The following is a 21,723-nucleotide window of genomic DNA, read 5'->3' as shown; positions in this document are numbered from 1 at the left end:
CTAGAAGAAGAGGTGAAACTTGTTATTAAAAGTGAGATTGGGGATTACTCAAGATTTTCCCCAGAGAGGTCACAAACCCTTATATCTTCAGCCATTACCTCTCACCCATACTCCTTCAACCAGTGCTGGGCCAGGGCAGACAACTTTGCCCAAGAGCCCGGTGACTCTTCCAGACTCCAGTCTCTCCTCTGTACACCAAATCCAGCCAATTCTCAAGTAGCACTGACTTCTCCTTTGAAGGGGGTCTGCCACTGTTTAAGTCTTTGTCGTCCCTACCCCGACCCCGAGATTAAGCCAACAGTCTCTTAGATGACACCACTGCCACTAATACAGTTGTATGTTGCTTTATTGTGCTTCATAGATCTTGCACTTTTTACAAATTAAAGGTTTGTGGTAACCCTGCACCAAGCAAGTCTATTGGTGACATTTTTCCAACAGCATTTGCTCACTTCGTGTCTCTGTATCACATTCTGGTAATTCTCACGATATTTCAAGTGCCTTCATTTTTTATTACACTTACTATAGTGATCTGTGATCAGTCATCTTTGATATTACTGTTGTAATTGTTTTGGGGCACCATGAACATTGTTGTCTTCTTTTCAAAAACTGCCACAGACCCCTCAACCTCCAGAAACCACCACCCTGATCAGTCAGCAGTGTCAGCATCGAGGCAGGACACTCCAGCAGCAAAAAGAATGTGAGTCGCTGAAAGCTCAGATGATTGCTAGCATTTCTCAGCAATAAATTTTTAAAGTATGTACATTTTTAAGACATAATGCTATTGTACACTTAACAGGTTACAGTATAGTGTAAACATAACTTTTATATGCACTGGAAAACCAAAAAATTCACGTGACTTGCTTTATTGTGATACTTGTTTTAACGTGGTGGTCTGGAACGGCACCTGCAGTATCTCTTGTATTGCCCCAACCCAATCTGTACACCACAGCAGGTGAACTGTGCCTATAAGGCCGTTCACAACACCACTGCCTCAACTGAAAATCTTACTGCATCACATCTAAATTATTCTATTTTGAAGGTCCTCCAAATCCATCCTCATCCTAATGACTTCTTGCCTCTTCCCTGCATGTTCCTTCCACTCACTGTGTCCCTCACTTATTCAGACTACATCTGCTCAGATAGTGCCTGTTGCCTAAAATGCCCTCCCTCGCCCCCTCCGACCATCCACTGCCCCACCAGGTTGTTCAGGGACCAGTCCTTGTTTTAGATCTATAACTGGCTTCTTTCTTGACAATCCAAAGCTTTACTGCTCTCCCCCTCTGCTGACCTTCTACAGAACTCAGTCAAGCTGCCAGTCTAAGAGAATGTAACACTGAGTCTAAGTTTCCTCATCTGTAAAATGGGCAAATGGACTAGATGATCCTTAAATTAGTAATTTTGAGTTGTTTCTTCCCAATCGATCTATTAAAGAATGTCTTGAAAGCCAAGCAGTTCTGTCTCAAAAAGAGATCTTCACTGTTGCAGCAGAGTCCAGCCTGCACTTGCCAGGGCTGCTGGAGGAGGGACGCCTGGGCAGACGCTGGTCCACATCCCTTCCTTTTTATACTCTCCTCCACTGTTGATGAGTGCTACCTGCATTGATCAAGGACCTCTAATGAGCATCTCTAATGACCAAGGATCCTTGAGCAACCACTCCTAGTAGAACGGCAGTGACGGACAGCTCACAGATGAGGAAGGCGGATTCGGAGAAGTGAAGTGCTGAGCAGTGGAGTGGTCTCTCACAGCCCGGAGCCCTGGGCTCTGAACCACAAACTAAGTGTGCACACTACCCTGTGAATCCAGGCTCAACAAGGGCGCATACATCTCTATCACTTTAAAAAGTATGATTAAAAAAAAAATCTCAGTATCGCTAATCTGTGCTCTAATCTCGGACAAGAGATCATGACTCATGACTCTGGAAATTCCTGGGTTCCTGCTGCTTTATTCACAAAGCCACGTCTATCACCCACAGCATCAGGAGGCAGGGTCTGAAGCTGGGGTGGGTTCCGTGAAATTCAAGGCTTCTTGAGATGATCAGAAGGATTTTTCCTAAGAAACTCATGGGTAGTCCCGTGGTCTGTCCTGCACTAGAACTGTCTTCTGGTTTTAAAAACCCACAAGGATGCCTTTTTTGGAGGAGGAGAAATTTGCAAAATGAACAATTTTTCTAATACTCCCCCATTTAAAATTATGTCTGCCTCAAGGTACATCTCTAAACTCATTCGTGGTTTTAAAAAGTGATTAATAAGTGAGAAAATAAAAAATTGTGAAAAAAATTAAGATTGCTAAAAACTTCTCTCTCTCAAACACTGAGGCTGTCATCACTGTTCACTTGCTCCCTAAAGTACCATGAGATTGTACCACACTTTTCTTTCTCATGAAGACCAAGGCAGAATGGAAAATAGAAATGATTTTCTCGAGGTCACTTAATGAGTCAGTCTTGGAAAGGGATTAGAGTTTAGACTGATCTGATCTTTCTCTTCTGAATTTTGTCAAAAAGGGTCAGTATGATCAATCACAAGAGCACCAAAAAAATGACAGTAGTTTCTGCAGGGAGCTACAGATTGAGATAAACAGCTTTAATTTCACTTGAAAACAGATTTCTTGCACCAAATTTTCATTTAATTTGCAGATTTTTATCTACTGTGCGTACCTGATACTAAGCACTTCATGCTCATAAAAGAACTAGCGCGAACTGATTAGACTGCTTTGTCGACAAGGCAGCACAGCAACTCGACGAGAATGGTTTTTAAATCAAATTGCACCAAAAAGTGAAAGAGCAAAGCTAAAAAGGAAAAGTGCCGAGAAGCACGCCACGTGCCCGGGCGCTGTCTTTCAGGCTGCGCGGGCTCGTCTAGGCGGAGAACTTGCTCCCATTGGATGCCAGGTGGACCCCTTTGTGCCATACACACGCACGCACACACGCACACGGGTTTAGCTATATTTCAGGGCTCACTCCACACACACTTTCTTGACCCCTGATGCTGGGCGAGGTGCTTCACCTACAAGGGCTCTCATGACATTTTACTGTAACTGCCTCTTCCTCCTCTCAGCTCAGGGAGAGGAAAGGTCACGTCCTGTTCACTGTGGGACCTCCCAGAGCCTGGCTGAACACTAAGTATATCTTGTGGAAAGGATGCTAATGGAAATTGTAGTGTTGGTGAGGCCAAGAGGTGCGTAAGCAGCCTCCTCAGAGACCTAGCCAGACGAAGGGGCAGCGACAGAAACTGCTGGATGGGACGGCACCTGCCAGGACGAAGCTCCACTGGGAGGTCTTGCTCCCGGAACAAACACAGGATACACACATGCACGCTGCAACATGGACAGACCCCCAAGACATGAGGCCAAGCGAAAGAAACCCGTCACAAAGGACCAGATAGTATATGGTTCCATTTAATGTCCAGAACAGGCAAATCTACAGTCAGAAAATAGTTAAGTGGTTGCCTAGGGCTACGTGGGTGGGAGGGTTGGGGAGCGATTGCTAATGGGAACAGTTTCTTTTTGAGGTAATACAAATGTTCTAAAATTGAATGTGGTGATGGTGGTACAACTGTGCATATACTAAAAATCACTGAACTGTACATTTTCAGTAGGTGAACTATACGGTACGTGAATTCTATCTCAGTAAAGCCATTAAAAAACAAAAAATACATTGAGAACCTTAACCTGAGAGCACTTTTAATACATTAAAAATATTTTACTAAATTAAAAATCCTTGATTAATAAAAGGAACTCTCATGATTTGCAAGGCAGTTATGACTCACAATAATGCATATGTTAGATGTTACCTAACAACTGTTACTGGGGCGGATAAAGGGAGAAACAATTTTCACAGCCACAAGATGTTACTAAGGGAGGAGGAGACCATGCAGTGAACTCACTTCAACCAGATACTGAGAAAATAACTGAAATGCACGTGTGAATAATGGTGAGCTGCTGCAGGCATCCACATCTTCCTTGCAGACCTGCTCATTACTGAAGACAGAGGTGATAATCAACTAGGACTCAAAGGCAGCCTGAGGAAGTAAAGAGGCAACGAAAAAGTCAGCACCAACCGACTTCACTGCTCTGTTGACAAAATTCCCATTTGGCTTGTCCCAGGCATGATGCATTCAGGGTGGGCTTCACCTTAATCACTCTTCTAGAGTAAATGGAGCTTTTACAGAAATACGTTAGGAAGTTTTATCACCAAGTTCATGTTGTGGTATACAATGGCACCATCACCATCAGCCAACAGACAGAACGGTGGTCACACTGTTAACAGGTGACCAAACCTCAGAGAATACACACTTCCCAGGAGACACAACTGCTTTGACAGCTGCTGGACCCTCATTGTAAAGGTTCAAGTTTTAAAGAGTAATAACTATTAGGTTAGCTCCTAAATTGAGGCGCTCCCTCAAACTTCCTGAGAGCCAGAGAACAGATGCCCAATACAACCAGAATAACTCCCATCTCACAGATCTTCCTGGTGTATCAAGTAATTCTGCACAAATTATTTTACCATCAGAACAACCCTATAAGACAGACTGAACACAGATCTCCCTGTCAACCCGGGGATGATTCCTCAAGCACAAATTCCTCTCTCTTTTCATTTACATTCTACTGCTTTTCTATCGTGATGTGTTTCTTCCATCAAAAAGAGGAGAACACATGCTAAGAAGCTGTAGAGACTCACGCGGTAGCCGCACTGCTGAAATGCTCATCATTACAGGGAATTTCAGCGACTGCTCCAGGGCTCTGGACGCACAGAGGTTCTGCAAGCTTGGCTGGGCATTTACGCTCATGGAGTGAGCGAGCTCCACCTCAACCACGAAGGCCCTAAGAACCTGGAGAACCCCCACCACCTCCTGACTGGCCTTCTTCCTCCAGGGTCACCTCTCCCTGGATCACTCATGCCGTGGCCAAAGTCACCTTTCTTAAAGACAAATCAAACTTACTCTTCTGCTTAAAAGGCTTCACTGACTAACCACTTCTTACAGGACAAGAGGAAAAACAATTCTTACTGTAGCAAAAGCCCCCTGTACTTCCTGGCCGCGGCTTTCTCCCCAGCCTCAGTTTTCACTGCCTCTTCCCTCGGGAAACCCTGGGCCGAGGCAAATGTAGTTACTTATTCCCGCAGCTGCTTCAAGCCCTGGTGCTTCTTCTCACCAGGGTCTCTGGGCCTGAAACACCTGCCTGCCTGTTGGCCTCTTCAAGGTTCCCCTCAACCGCATGGGGCTCTGCCAAGTCCCGCCAGGAAGACCGGGGCTCTCTTTTGCTGGTACAAACTCCAATAGAAACCTCACACCTCAGCTCCCTTCCCCGAGGGGGCTGCAGACTTCCTGAAGGCCAGGGCGGTGCCATTTTCCCCCTCAGGGCTGTGTACTGTAGTGGAACCAAAAGAGACATAAATAAGTAACACACACAGCTCCTGTCCTTCAAGGGCTCAAACACCACCTGATGAATGAATAAAGCACAAACCCACAGAAAGTGATGTAACAGTCCCGGCAGAATGATCTGCAGCTGCCAGGACCAAGATGACTCTGAGATGTCACCGCCCCGGAGGCCAGCAGCCCTGCTGGGAGCGAGGACTGACCCTGAGAGCAGGAGCTGGTGGGAGTAGAGCTAGTGTGTGTGGCACACCACTGCCCCAACATAAACACGTAGAAGAAGGGGGAGGCTCTGCTCACGGAGAGAGACGAGGGACAAAAGTATGAGACTGCGGCATTACTATGTGGTCAACTCAGTATTCACCATGACAAATCCATCGGACAACCATCCCAGAGCTTTTGGGTAGTGACTACAGTGGAAGTGTCCAGAAAGATCACACCACTGTGCTTGATGATGGACTTCAGGACACTGACCCTGTCAGCATCTGGTCTCAAGCTCCAGATGAAGCAAGGTCTACAGAGTCATCACACTGTTCACTGCCCTGTAGAGCCCCAGGGTGTGTATCCGCCCCAGTCCATGTTACAGCTGCTTCAATAGTGTAATGGCAGAGTTCACGTTCAAGGATGCAGACGTGACACTCGCAGTGATGTCCTAGGACAAGGCTGGCTGGTCAGAAGTGAGGCCTGTCCTTCCTCTTCCAATCCAGCCACTACTTCTTAACCTGTGCCTTCCCACTGAAACTCCTTTCAAAAGTGAACCAGGTCTTGCTGACTCTTGTGGTCCTTTCCTCATCATTATCTCAGCTTGGCTTTTTTTTTTTTTTTTTTTTTTTTTTTTTTTGCTGAGGGGGCATCTGAATCTGTTGAACACCCACCCACTCTCCCATTCTTCTTGAAATGGTCTACTCTCCGGGCTGCCTTGCCACTGAACTCTCCCGGATTTCTCCTCACCCCCCTGGAATTCCTTTCTTCCTCCTCTAAACATGGGTCCTGGGCTGTCTTTAGTGGTTTGCTTCATATCTGTCCTTTCAGAAGATATCTGTACACTTTCCAGACTATTCACCTATATTCAGCTGGCTTTAGTACATTAAAAAAATTCTGTACATATTTACTATACACATATTGTCACTAATTCCCTAAATATGAGTTCTCACCACGTGCCAGGCATTATTCATATGCTGGAGACAAAGGAAAAAGTCTCCCCTCACTCCAAGATGCACTGTTGGCAGAGGTGGGAAAGTCAGTCACTAGTGAGGGACAGGTGTGGTGGGCAAGTGCCAGGAAAGACATCAGAGGGTAAAAGAACAGACCGAGGGCCACATCTGACCAGGAGGCTGCAGAAGGCTTCCCAGAGGAGAGGATTTTGCAAAGAATACTGAAGAGTGAACAGGAGTTAGGCCAGCAAAGACTGCGGCGTGTGGGGCAGGGCGGGGTGGGGCAGGGTGGGGAAGTTGGTACAGGGGAAGTTTGCTGTAGGCAGAGGGAAGGGCAGATGTGAAGGCAAGAAGTGAGAAGCAACAGGGCTGAGATGAACTGCAAACAGTTCAGCATGATTAGCCTGCAGCCGCTTGGGTGCCGGGGAGGATGGGGCTAAAGAGCGAAGGGGCCAAATGTAGCGAGCATCAGCGACCCGGAAAGCTCAGGAGGGCCTGGGAAGGATGGGAGTGTCTTCCTGGAGATCACTCTGGGGGCTGAAGTGTGGGGCAGGGTGGGGAGAGGGAGGCAGTCATGATGAGATGTCATTAGGTAAGTGACGGTGGCGGCCTGAACTAAGGCGTGGGGTGACGAGAGGGAACAGCAGGTTATACCAAGCAGACAGACTCCCAGGGCCTGACAGAGGGAGGGGACAAGAGGGACACGGATGCGTGAGATAGAAAAGTCTAAGAGGAAGCCACAATGTTCTGGTTTGGGCCCCTGGCTAGACGGCAGTGCTTTCTCCATCACGGCAGGAGTGAGCAGGAGAAGCAAATTTAGGGAAGAAATGGTAAATTCCAAGTGCCTGTGGAACATCTGAGTGGAGATACCCAGGAGGCAGTAGGAATATTAGGTCTGCAGCCCAGGAGAGAGGAGGTCTAGGCTATAGATCTAATGCTGAGAGCCATGAGCTTCACGGAGTGAAAACGATGGGTGGGGCGGGTCACCTGCTGAGGGTGTCCGGGGTGAGAGCTCAGCACCTGGCCCCTCGGGAGACAACACAGTTAAGGCACCAATGAAGAGACAGCCATTGTCCTGGCCAAGCATTCATCCAGAACCGCACAGCTGAACTTCTAAAATCTTCTGTTTGTCTCTCTTTTCCTCTGTGGTCTCACCTTTTTCCATCCAACTCACACACAGAGATAAGAGGAATTTCCCCGAGATAACTGTCCTACCTTTGTTACTGACTAAACCACATTTGATAGCCTCCAATGTCAAAATCCAACTCTGCCATCAGGTTAACAAACACTTCCTTCTGTTAGAGTCACTGTACTACTTCTCATTTTTCACTCCGTATCTTACCACCGCGGTCCTCCAGATCTCCCCGAGGTCTCTCATTTCAGGGCCTCCTTATCACTGCCCCACTGCCCTCACTCTTGCTGGTCTTCCTGTCGGGGACAAACTGCCCATCCACATCCTGCTCATCCTTCTAGTCCCTGAAACCTCCTCTCACAGTAGCAAGCCACGCTGAGGGTGCCTTCTCGGGCATCTCACTGCCCCAGGTGCTCTGCTCAACACTTCATTGTTCCCAGATGTTTCTCTAATTCAAGTGCATCTGCCAAGCTCCCTGAAGCAGATCGCAAACTCATTAATGGAAAGGACATGTTTCTCACTTCTTTTGGGCCCAAAGAGTCACCATCAGTCTTGGTCAGACAGATTCTCAAGTAGTGATGAGCCAAGTGAGGACCACAGGCAGGTGGGTGACAGCGAGCACAAAGCCGACAGGAACAGGCAAAAGAGATGTAAAGGAATACACTAAAACAAAACTTTGGCATTATTTTGGAACACTTGAAATTAAAAACTGCAGACAGATGAATCTAATGTCTACTAACTGGGAACTAAATGGTTTTTTGACCAAATAAATTCTGTTCTATGAAAAATATTTGAAAACCCACAGCTTGTAAACAAATAACAGGTTTATCTTAAATGCAGTAAGAGAATTTGAGGATGCCTACAATAACATACAAGGACACCGCAACAATCAAAAAGATATTTGAAAAACATAGAAGAGGGAAGCAAAAGTTCTAACTTTGGTTTAAGCAGTTTGAACTTTAAACTTGGCACTGAGTTTCCTGTCAGCCGAAGCAAAAAAGGAAAGAAGAAAAAAGTCACCAGGCACTCCCCTTACTGGGAGGCAGCACAGTGAAGCATCGGGCAGAGGACTTGGCATCGGACATACCTGGGTCCCTCCCTATTCCGCAGCCCCATTGTGGCTACGTGTCTCTGGGTGAGCCAGAACCCCTAAGCCTCAGGGGATGTGAAGGAAATAGCTGTATCTCAAGGTGGATGTTGGGGATAAATGAGGAGAGAACTGAGTAGACCTAGGACTAAAGAAATTGTGTGCTCCTCCCTCTCCAGCAGACCATACGATGTGAAGCCTGTGGCAAGAGTCCACGGACTGGGATTCTGAAGTCAGGGCCAGACCCACCTCGGAAAGCAGAGGAGCCTCCAAGCAGCAGGCAGAACCACAGGCCAAAGGCCATCACCTCACAGCTGCCTGGCTGCCACGGGCTCCCTGGGTGGGCAGCGGTTTGGTCTGCTTTATTCACAGATGCTGGGCTGTGCAACCTGGCAGGTCCTATGGTACTCAAAGTACCTGTGGGGGAGGTTTGCAGCAAACCACAAGGGGATAACCATGATGTGGATGCCTACCGGCTGGAGCAAGGGCAAGCATACACAGCAGGGACTTAGGTTCAGAACACTGCTGCTGGTCCCTGGGGGCAGGAAGTGCCTGACCACAGGCACAGAGTGAACATGTGGTCAGGGGTGTGAGACCTCCCAAGGCCGACCATCAGGTGGGGCCAAAGAGATCCATCACAGAGGGAAGTGGTGTTTCCAGGGTCAGCGTGAGCTGCAGAAGCAGGTATGCTGAGACCAACGTGTTGCATAAAAACCTCTTCCCCAGTTCATACCTTCTGGCACGTGGGGTGGGTCCCTTAGGACCAAGTGACAGAGGAGAAAAATGGCCAAATTCCGTTCATAGATGGGTTGGCTCAGTACACAAGTGAAAGCTGAAAATGGACCATGGCTGCACTACAGCTCCACTCAGGGATGACCTGGAAAGACAGTGACGAGGACAAACCCTCCCAATGGGTGAGCGTGGGCAGTGCCTCTAGTCATCCACCTTGTATGGAAAGAGAAGTGGCCTGGGGTAACAACAGCTATGGATTCATTGGGCGCGTGAATGACTTGGTTGGGTGGACAGGAGCCCGGAAGGCAGGGGCGAGGAGATCCAGGAAGAGCATGTGGGTCAGCTAAAGGAACAGGCATGCAGTGCGACATCTCCGTCCTGCAGGAATCTTTACCATGAATACAGCACACAGAAGAGGGAGGCAGACTGATGTCAGCCAGCCCCTGTCACCAGCCACACCGGGGACATGGACAGAGCAGCTGTGTTGGCAGAGATGGAGGCTACGCATGGGCCCCACTCTCTAAGGCGGACCCAGCCTCTGACAGTAACACAGACAAATGCTGAGCTCCGATGCACCACCATCCCTCAAGGAGAACCAACGGCCACTTAGTGCCAGGTCGACTCAACTGGGCCCGTTCACTCTGGAAGGGGCAACTTTGTGGACTGAAACACGTCCTCCTAAAATTCACTGAAGTCTCTAACCCCCAATGTGACTTTGGGCTTAACTTTAAGGAGAAAAGAGCGCCACTGCCATCCTGGAGGAGCTGCTCCGAGAACTTCTGTAAAATAAGATCCAAGCAGCACAGGGGCGATGCTGTGTCTCCCACCCAGACCCCCCCACCTCCCTCAGGACCAAAGCACTCAACCTTCCTGCTGCAGGGGTGCTGTTCTCAAGGGACACCTCCCCTGTGGATGGCGTGCCTCTCAGGAGAGCCAGTCGGCCCAAGACCTGCAAGCTGCACCCAATGCCTGTCCGAATGTGGGACAACTTGGAAGGGCTCTCCCAAGTCCACAGCTCTGCAGAAGATTCGCTCGGGCCTTCTTTGTGACTGCTGCTCAGAGTCTCCCTCTGTCCTTCACCACCCCTCCCCAGAGATGCCCATCCTGACAGCGTTCTTCAATAAACCTCATGCATGAGAATCCACCTGGGGACGCCAAACTCAGAAACACAACCTCTCTGGTTTGCACATGAGCACAAGACCACAGCTGTCCACTGAGGACTCTCTTCCCAGGGAGCCCAGAGGTACCTTGGGCAGGATGCTTCCCCTGATCTGCTCTTCCCAGGTTGGTGCAATGGTGCTGCCATAGGTCTCTCCCACTGCCTGAGCCAGAAACCTCAGAATCACACACAGCTTCCTTCTCTCCCTCACAGCTCTTCCCATTCTACCCGGAAAATATTTACTCTCATCGTTACTCAGTTTTGGGGACACTGATTAGTTTGAGTTCCCACACTTTTCATCCTTCCCTCTGTTTCCCTAAAGGATCTACCTCTTCCTCCTGCTAAATACAGGCTTAGTCTAGAGCCACGTTCATCTTGGGTATGATGCTCTAGTGGGACACATCTCCCAGCCCTACACACCGACTCCATGATCCGCACCTGCAGCTCTGACCTCTCTCAGAGAGACGTCTGTCCTCCACGTTTAACCACATTATGGGTCTCTTTACTGTATGTTTCAGTAACCTCCAATATACCTGCAGGGAACAGCTTTCACTTCTCTTTCTCACCTGTAGACCTGGCCCATTGATAAAGTGCCTCCTTCTTTCTATTTCAGATGTGAACTGTTGGAACCCATGTCTCCAATGGGACATCAGGGATGTCACACCTGATTTCACTTTTCCAGACCACGGTGAGGCCTGCAGACCTACTTCTCACGTACCATGTAGACAGGAGACAGGGAGATGGCAGGAGAGAACAGAGGGTGAAGAAGATGGAGACAAGAAATGAAGAGCCTGTGCTGGACCACAGACGTGTCAAAGGCAGATTGCGTATGAGGTCTTAGCCTGACGCAGAATAACACTGGAAGGACAAGTGTGGTATCAGATTGTCTGGATATAACTCATAGACATACGCTCAGTATTTCCGGATGATTAATGACAAGGATAAGAAAACACAGCATTTATCTGATCTACTTGGTTGTTCCTTGGAAAATTTTCTTACTTTCACATTCTCTCCAATTCAACCAAGGAAAATCAAGAAGTTTGACATTTGCCTTCACTCCAAAGCACACGATAATAAGCATTTTAACAGGAAGACACTGTGGCTTTTACAAGATTATAAAAACAGATAAATATCACATCTTGTTAACTAGGTTGGTGTTTCTCCAAGAAATAATGCTTATCTAATAGAAGTGGAACAAGAATGTCCAGTTTGACCAGTCTTTTAGCTGCAATTTACTTTTTTCACCTCAAGAAAAAATTAAGAATAGCCACTATCAGAGACTTATATTCTATTCAGAAACATGTCAAAATATCCACAAATGCAATGCACAGAAATAAAATGTAGTCCCTGCCACACACACAGTCTCAGAGGAGAGGTTCACGCAGGCCACAGAGCATTTTTGGATTTTTATCACAATTATCATTTACCTGCTGCTGCCTCTGTCGCCTCACTTGTGCAAACTGCGACAGCATCAGCTGCCGATCAAGCAGCTCCATCCTTTGCTGTCTCTGGATGTCCACTGTGGCTCCCATCCCGATTCTGGCTTCAGTGGTGGGTTCTGATGATGAGAAGATGGGCTCAAGGGCCCAGGAACAGAACTTCGCCAGCCAGCCGGGGACGTAGAGAACCTGACGAACTTGGAACACGTCACTGCTGTAGCAGATACCCGAAATCTACAAGAAGAGAGTCCAACTGGATGGTTGAAATGTAGCAACATTTTAAAGAACATATTAAACAAAGAAATCAATAACCACAAAATACTTCAGATGGAGTTCTTCTTCATTTTCACAGTGTTAGGTAATAACCAAACTTCTACCAAGCTGCAGAACACTAAGCAGTTCAAACCAATGACAAGTTTAATTTACTCAGTAAACAAGTTTGTTTTTATTTCATTTTCGAAGAGACAGCAAAATCCTAACCACCTGACATTCAAAGTAATGGTATAATATTTTAAAAACAATGTTCTCATTTTTTTTAAGCCATAAAAGATCTGATTATCAAACACTTTCACCCTGTATAACTCTGTGGTTATTCTTACTGGCAGATAGCCATCAGAGAGATTCCAGAAAACAATACTGATGTTCAGCGTGACCCAGTCATATAATAAATTTATCAGAAAATAAAGATAATCTAAAAAATATGGTGTTTTAATATATTTCCCAAATATTGATTTTTCTAGATTTAAAGATCTTTGCCAATAGTTAGCAATTAATAATTCTGTTTATAAATAAGCCTATTTTTCATCTTTAAGGCAATTTATCTGGTAAAAGAAGTCTAAAGACTCTATGGTATTCTAGGTAAAAAGAGCACTGCTATTCTTTTGTAAAGAAATATTTAATTTTGTGAATTTGATTCTTAGGATAAGAAGTTATTCATACCAGATTAGAGTGTATTTGACAACTTTCTATCTACTGAGAGAAAAATACACTTTTAAAAAAAGTTTTACTAATAAAATTAACTAATTAAATAAAAATTTATTGAGCATCTGCTACACACCTTAGGCGCTGTCACAAGCACTTAGAATATGGAGGGAGACAAGACAAACAAAGTCCTGCCCTTACAGAGGGGAGGTAACCGTGGTCAGTGCGGAGACTGGACAGTAAATAAGCACACACATAAAATACTTCCAGACAAGTCCTATGAAGGAAATAGAAGAAAGTGACTTGGAGCAGGGACCTTCTGTAGGTCAGCTGGTCAGGGAAGCTTCAGGGGAAGTGACACTTGAGCAAAGATCTTAAGGATAATGAGGTCCCAGGGATTTGATGAACTGGAGGAAGAACATTTCAGGCAGAGGAAACAAATGCAATGCAGGAATGAGCTTGGGAGTACCTATCAGAAATGTCAGTGAGCCAGAAAGTGGGTTGTGGGATATAAAAACCCGGAACCCAAGGGAAAAGTTAGTGGAGACAAGGATTTGTGAGTTAGTGATATTAGATTGTGTTTAAAGCAACGGGACTAGATGAGACAATTTGAGGGTGGGGAATGTATTACAGAAGAGAGAAGAGGACTTAGGATCGAGCCCAGACGTCGCCAGTATTTTGTGGATAGACAGAGTAGGAGAAGCCAGAAAACTCTAAGAAGGGGCTGCCAGGGAAAAGAAGGAAAATGAGGAGAGTTTAGTACCACTGAAGCTGAGAGAACAGTGTTTTAAGATGGTTTTAAGATGGGAATAGTCAGCTTTGTCTAATGCGGCCCAGAGCTCAAGCAAGACAGAGAGGAAAACGACCACTGGATTGGGCAAAATTAAGAACAGTTTTGGTGCAGTGGTAGGAGCAAAAAACAGACAGGAGGAGGCTGAAGAGTGAATGGAAAAGGACTTTAGGTTTCAAATAATTGCCATGCTACTTCTCTCAAAAATGGTACAAAGCAACAAAGAAAATGAAAACAGAAACAAACTCCACATTCAGTGAAACTAGAAAGCACCTGTGATCCTCAACCACATAACAAAACGGAAAACACACCGAGCAGTCAGAAATCACTGAGCACATGAGGAAAAGGGTAAATCCAGATGCGGGAGAGGGTCCCCTGGACAGACTCGGGGATCAGAGGCACCGGGTACTGTGAAGGCAGGAGTGAAGTGGAGGGTCACATAACTCCGTGCAAGAAGCATCTGCAATTCCTCCCCTTCCCTTGCACAGCCCACGTCTGCCCTCGCTCTTCCCTGCAGGGAGAAGGTAAAGCTCTGCAGGGCACAGCTCTCTGGAGCCAAAGGAGGCTGTGGAGCAGGCAGAGCAGGCCCAGCGGGGAGGCCCTGGGCTCTAAAAGGTGGATTCCATCAGACAGAGAGGCCCTCAGTGTAAGTGTCATAGACCTTCCAGAAGACGACAACAGAGGAAGTGTGGGGAGAAGGGGACTGTACGTCAAGAGATAAACAGCTAAGAGTCTTCCAGAATTAGTAAAGAATATAAATACTCAGACTGAAAATGCAGGAGTCCCAAGAAGGATAATAAATGAAACTTATATCTAGATCCATTATAGTGAAACAGAGAAAGAAATCCTTAGAAGTGTGAACAAAAAAGCACAAAAGCGCTCATTACACAAGGGTTAAATCACAACCCACTGCAGTCACCCACTGACTGTGCCCTGGGGAGGATTCGGGATGGAGAACTAGGATGAGGTGCTCTGGGTTTTAGATAAACAGGCCCCTAGACAGCCAGATGCCTGTCTCAGGAAGAATTTCCATGACTCCAGATTCTTGCACCTTCACATACATAGAAAACACTAAAATTAACTCGAGATATCTGTTCTGTGCGATCAGCAGTCCTCTTTTATCGAGATGTATGCTTAACTGCCTGTATTTCCTAACCAAAACATCCATATATATACTGGCTCCTCCCCAACTTCAGGGCAGCTCCTCAGACATGTCTCCCAGGCTGCAGTCCTCAGTAAGACCCTGAATTAAACTTAAACTCACAATTCTTATGTTGTGCATTTTTCTTTAAGTCAACAAAAGTAACCAGAGATCACATACAGACTGCCCGGAAAGGAAAAACAATTAACTATGAGCAGATAACAGCAACAAAAACTATGAGATCCTTAGGAATAAATTTAATAGTAAATATATAATGCCTTTATGGAAAAATATAAAACTACAAAACTACAATAGGGTCATTAAAAAAAAAAAACTCTAGTGACAAAGATATTACAACATCATATCCACAAATGGGAAGATGTAAAATGGTTAAGATACCAAGTTTCATCAAATTAATATATAAATTCAATATAATTCCAAATAAAATCTTAGGGTTTTTGGTTGGAACTCAAATGTCAATCTTAAAGTTCCTATGGAATACTAGAGTTTAAATTTCTAAAACATAATGTTGGGAGAAAAGAGCCGGACATGAAAGACTGCGTACGTTATGAGCCCATTTTGTGGACGGAGCAATCTGAACTATTTATCAAGTGGGAAGACCAGTGTGCACCAGGGGCGCAGCCACGGGAGGGAGGGGCGCCCAGGGCTTTGGGGTGGGCGGGGCTCTGACCTGCGTGGGTTTTTATGGGTATGTTCACTTCACATGATTTGTTTGGCTTCGTGACATTTCTAGTTTATGTACATTTTAGTATGTGTTATTTATCATAGTAAAAAGAGTTAAAAACAAAGGATCCAGAATAGACAAGGTAATTTTAGAGAAACAGAATAAGGCCTACCAGATTTCAAAGTATGCTACAAAGTCTGAGTAATGAAAACAGTGTGGTCTTTACGTAGAGCTACCCAAATAGACGTAAAGAACAAGAGCAGAGAAGCTGATTCTTGTGTACAGGCACCTGGTCCACCGCAGAAACGGGTCCACTGGAGGGGAGAAGGATACGCAGGTGACACACTGCGATAAAGACAAAATGGGCCCCCCTTCCTGACACTGTACATAACTCCCAACGAACTAAGGACACAAACATAGTTTACGAAACTGAAAATTTTTCTGCACAAAATACAGAAGGAACATCTTTTTGGCACTGGGATGGGGAAGGATTTTTAAATAAGAAACATAAAGCCCCAACTATGAAAGGAAACACACATTCACCCACTTTTCAATTTAAAAGCTACAGTGCACTAACAGTTACCATTAATCAAGTGAAACACAAGGAAGAGCCTGGGAGAAGGCACTTAGGATTCTTGTTGTCAACAAAGGGGGCATCGGAACATAAACAAACTATCAACTTGTAAGAAAAAGACAATCAACCCAATTTAAAAAGCAGAGGAAAAGGTAGTTTCAGAAAAGGAAACTCAAATGGCCAACAAACACATGAAAGGATGTTTATTCTTACTGGTCTTTAGGGAAATGCAACCTGAAATGAACAATGTTAAATACAATAATAATTGGCAAAAACAGAAAAATTTGGTTTCAAGTTTTGGTGAGGATGAGGGGGAACTGAGAACTTTCACACACACAGTCCTGAGCGAAGGTAAGTGGTACAACACTTGGGAGAGCGAGCTGACAACACCCAGCAGAACTGTCGAGGGGGTAGGTACTCAATTGAGAAGTTCTGTGTAGCAGCCAGAAAACGGGAACAGTGTTCCAGCAGAGGAATGGCTAAAGAGTGGTCAATTCAACCCACAGAATACTAAGCAGCAGTTAAATAAACTCAGTGTACATGCATTAATACGCTTCTAAAAAGGTATCATATATTGTATTCATCTTTTTGCAAAATTTCAAAACACAAAATGCTCGTATTTACTGTTTATGGACACATACTCATGTAGTAACTACAGAACCATGGAGAGTGGTTTCTTCTGCAGCAGGATGATAAGGGGGAGGGAAGGGGAGGTGTGTGGGCGGGCAGCACTATCTGTAACAAATATATATATATATTTTTTTTGACAAAAAAAGAGATAGGAAGCAAATGTGGCAAAAATATATATAATGAACTGAAGGCGAGGACACTGAAATTTCTTCTCTGAAGATCTGGGTAGAAAGGAAAACAGAAAATGGAGCTGTGTAACAGTAAAATCACACTGATTTAGCTTAAGACAGTAAAATATTATAAATGTAACAAAATGTGAAAAAAATTGATCAAATAACTGTGAGATTTGAATTAAATAAAAAATTAAACTTGTTCTTTCTTTTTTTAGTCTCAAAGTATCCAACTGTGATTGTGAACTTGTCTCTTTCTTCTTTAGTTCTATTCTAACTTCATGTATTTGGAAGCTGTTATTAGGCATACATACACTGACCCTTTTATCACAATAAAGTATCCACCCCTCTTTGCTTTAAGTAATACTCATACAGAACTCTGCTTTGTCTGATATTATGTGGCCATTTCAGTTTCCTGTTTCCATGGTTTATCTTTCTTCATTCTTTTACTTTCAATCTTTTTTGTGTGTCTGTGTTTAAAGTCTGTCTTGTAGCCACCAGACAGCAGTTTCTTGCTTTTAAATCCACTCTGAAAATCTCCGTCTTTGATGAGAGTGTTTAGCAATTCACACTTCGTGTACTTACCTTGATACAGTTGAATCTCGCTATTTGGTTCTGTCTCATCTGTTTTTTGTTCTTTGTTCCTACTTTCCTACTTTCTTTGGTGTTAGGCAAATTTTTTTGTATTTAATCTTAATTTGTTTAATGGAATTTTTATAGCAACATCTCACTTTTATAGAAATTCAATTTTTCCCATTGAATAATTCCATTTTTCCATTGAATTATTCCATAATTCTATTGAACATCACCCCCACCCACTGTGCTCCTTTTCTGTCTTATATATTATACCTATATGCCTGTGGACTCACTAATACTGTGTTATTTATGGTTTATGTAGTCAAATATCTTTTAAAGAAATAAGGAAAAATAATGAAAATATATAATTGTTGCTTGTACTTAAGGAGCTCACAATTTAGTAGGGGTTCCTAATGTAGGGGGCAGGAGGTCATAGATTCCTTCAAGGAATTGAGGAAGGCTAATGACTTTTATTCTCTTGCCTGTATCTATCACCCCCACCATCATGTATAGTTATGAAACTATGCATTCAATTTTAGTAGGAACAGCCCATGAAAAATTAGGACATCCTACCCAGTAATAAGTACAGGTCTGCAAATTCTGCCAGGGATAATACAGGGTTTTGTGCTCACTGGCTTAAAGTTCTATTTTAAGGGTTACTTCTTATTTGAATGTACACTCTGGAAGGGGTAAGAATATTGGTTGGTTTTGATCACTGTTTGGCCTCTGTGCCTAGAACAGTGCCTGGCAAGTATTAAGTATCATATAAGTATCTGCTCAGAGAATGGCAAATGAATGAATGGTCCACAAAAATAAAGTATGTTATCTTAGGTTCTTTTACAGGAAATTGGAAAGCTGCCAGTAGACAGAGTTCTTTGGTCCTAAGCTCACACTTCCCCTGTGACAAAAAGGTAGAGTTCACCTATTCACCCTTCCAGTACGTCAGCATGACCTCAAGCTGTCAAACAATAAAGTGCAATTGTGAAATGTATTAGGTGATGAAATAAAAATTCCTATTTCAAGGCAAGACAAGAAAAATTTAAACAAATTTTTCTCTGACTGTTCTGTCTTCCTCCCTCCCCTCCAGTGTGCACTGTGCATCTGTATTATGTGTTAACCAGACCTCCCCAACGGCAGAAATACCTACTCAGCCATAAAGATCAATTTTCCCCCTTCTGATGCCAGCTATGTAACTCCTTAGAAGATAACATTCCTTTCTCAGTACTGCAAGGGATTGCAGTGACCCACCATTAGGCTTACAAGTGCAGGCACCTTTGGTGAACTTTATGTACAATGCCAACGTAACATTTTCTTTAAACGTAGATATTGGTGCAGAACAGACTGGTCAGACAACCTGGGGAGACACTGGGCCACACCTAATAGAAGCTCTTAGTTTAGATACTTACTCAAGACCTTATTAATGTTACTAGCTATATTCCTTGTATTATGCCTGTTTTACAAGATTATTTTTTTTCCATTACGAAATGTGTGACAAAATTAATTCCGATTAGGAGACTTGAAATGATGGACCAAATATACAGCCCTATAAGATCAATGACTGTAATAATGTAACTCCAGGTATAGGAAGAAACAAGAGGGAACCGTTTCCTGGACCATAACAAACCAGGAAGACAGGCGGTCCAGAGGCTTTCGGCCGCTGTTAACAGGGCCCAGTCCAGTAATAGCACCAAGCGGCCTCTCAACGAAACCCTCACCGGGCCTCGGAGTGAGCATTCTTAGCACCATGGGAAAAACTGGTCACAAAACGCCAACCCTGGTCAAAATTCAGACTGAAAGAGAAAGGACTGTAAAATAAAGAAAGCTGTCCACCATCCAGTTCTCCAATAATCAAGTCATTAGCCACTGCAGTCGCCGACCACAGCACACTCTGAAAGCAGTTCACGGCGAAGATCAGGATGAGGCACTTCGTGCTCTGGGAAAACTGACAGGACTGGCCCACGGATAGACAGCTCAGGAGAAAATGTTACCAATTCAGTTTTTTACATCTTTCCCACACTAAACCCATTAACTAAAGAATCTGTTCCTTGCTAACAACAAGCCAGATGTGTGCTTGACTGCATGTACCCCTGCGTCAAAATCACCTATGTCCTGGCCTCCCCTTTACCTCTTCAGAACAGTTCTCAGAGTTTTCTGAAAGTCTGTCTCCTAGGCTAAAATCCTCAGGTCGGCTCGGCTAAAATTTTCCATTTCTTTCTTAGACTGACTACTGACTAATTTTTGTCAACATAGGTATTCACAAAGGATTAAAATATAAAGAGCTTTAAGAGTTTAGTTTTCCTATAAATATTTGATAATCACACCACCCTACTCTATGGGAAGATGGGGGGGTAAGTGTATTAAACTTTACCTAAGTTAGACCTCGCTGCTACCAAAAGCCTTGAGAGAGTATCACTTACTGACTTTATTACCTTATATTTACACATTACTTTTAACTTGAATTTTCTTTTTTTTAATCTTTTAATTTTTTAAACATTTTTTTATTGAGTTATAGTCATTTTACAATGTTGTGTCAAATTCCAGTATAGAGTTAACTTTAATTTTCATTATCTCATAAACCCTTCTTATATTGGGACTTCTGGATGAGAATTTTCTTGAGACCCATAGAATTTGTTAAGAAAAAGAAAAAGAGGCTTTAAAAATAGACCATCTGCTCGGATTTGCATGTCAACAGGCCAGGGGAAATTCTAACGGAGGGGTCCTGGTAGGCCCTCAGAGCCAGGAAGCCCAAGAGCAAGCTGAGAGGCCTGGTGACAAGGGATGAGGCCGTAGCAGTGGCCTCGGCAGATCCAGGAGGGTCAGACACGGCAGAAAGGAACACGCAGGCTGTGCCTGCGAAGGCCAGCTAGAGCTGGAATTGGAGCATCCAAGCAGCAGGAATCAGGAAGCCTGGCCCGGAAAAGGGCCTCAGACGCCAGGGAACCAGAGAGCGTTCTGGACTACGTGTGGTTGAAAGCCCAGGCCCAAGGGCCACGCCACAGCTCTGAGTTAGAGCTAGGAGCCCCCCGTAAAGAGAAGGAGCTATTATCTCATAAACCTAACCAAGAATGTAAAACAACAGGAAGTTGATTTTGGGGGGGCCATTAATAAACATGAAAAAATAAAAAAGGACATCTGTTATTACACAGGTCTAACTTCTGTAATCTAATTACAAAAATCTGATTTTTTAGATTATTAGTCCTCTGAGAATGGGAATCGTGAAATAATGCTCATCCGGCAAACAAAGAATTTAATTTGCTGGGTGGAAAACATGTGAAACCCTCTTGATTACGGAGAGTAAACCTCAACTGTCCTCTGGCCTTGTTTAATATTAGCATGAAACCACAGCCAGCAAAGGTGAGAAACCATGACCTGGCATCAGCGCTCAGGCTTCTGCTGATCTCCAGCAAACAGTGGCAGAACAAAAACTTGCTCGGCAAACTGCACTGCCAAGGTCCTCGTGAACCATGGTCCCAACACTTAAGAAACCTATCACCTAATGGGCAGTGGGACAAACACAGGGGCGGCTTTCCTTGGGGTAAGCACTGCTTTCACAAGACAAGGACGAGCCAAGGGAACAAATGTCCCCTTGTCCCTGGACAAGGTACATCTGAACATCTAGTATGTGTCAGGCTGTGTTCTAAATGCTGGGATACAGCAGGGGGCAAAACAAAAATCCCTGCTCTAACAGACCTTGTATTTTCTTATTCCTTCTTCTCCATTGAAAATACTAAAGAAAGACAGAAGAAAACCTGCAAATTACTTATTTTATTATGCAAAGAGTATGTATACAAATTAGAGATGCCCAAAGTTACTCCTGCCATTTGTGATTAATTATGAAATAACTGTTCCTTTCATAACAGACAGAATCATGTGCTTTTAACACTTACCGAGTCTTGTTATGTTTTTCTCGGTCAACTACAAAAGTGATTTCACATTAATTTCCTACAGCTCTCTTTTCTCTTTTAATATTATTTTGAAGATTCTATTTAAAACACTGGGTATCCTTCTGACTCCTGGCAAATTGAATTAGAATAGGAACAGAATTAATTAGACTAATAACAGATTGTTTGTTTCTAAAAAATTGTCTTAGAAAGCTGCTCTACGCTTTTCCTTTTGGAAAATCATGCATCAGGAGGATTAGGTTAACTGCATAAAGCAGAAAAC

At 44.3% G+C, this 21,723-nt stretch overlaps 1 protein-coding gene across 2 annotated transcripts in view; it reads right to left on the bottom strand.

The window, feature by feature from the left end:
* The window catches only part of UBAC2 (UBA domain containing 2), a 146,726-nt gene that overhangs the window by 22,550 nt on the left and 102,453 nt on the right, over positions 1-21,723 (bottom strand). For both annotated transcript variants that reach the window (XM_010959676.3, XM_010959675.3), the window contains one exon: positions 12,061-12,306. In XM_010959676.3, the coding sequence (XP_010957978.1) occupies positions 12,061-12,306 (246 nt within the window). The remainder of the gene's footprint in view (positions 1-12,060; positions 12,307-21,723) is intronic.

The sequence above is a fragment of the Camelus bactrianus genome, chromosome 14 (genome assembly GCF_048773025.1).
Source record: "Camelus bactrianus isolate YW-2024 breed Bactrian camel chromosome 14, ASM4877302v1, whole genome shotgun sequence".
Lineage (NCBI taxonomy): Eukaryota > Metazoa > Chordata > Mammalia > Artiodactyla > Camelidae > Camelus > Camelus bactrianus.
The sequence above is the reverse complement of the archived record's forward strand: the minus strand, read 5'-3'. Positions and strand labels throughout refer to the sequence as shown.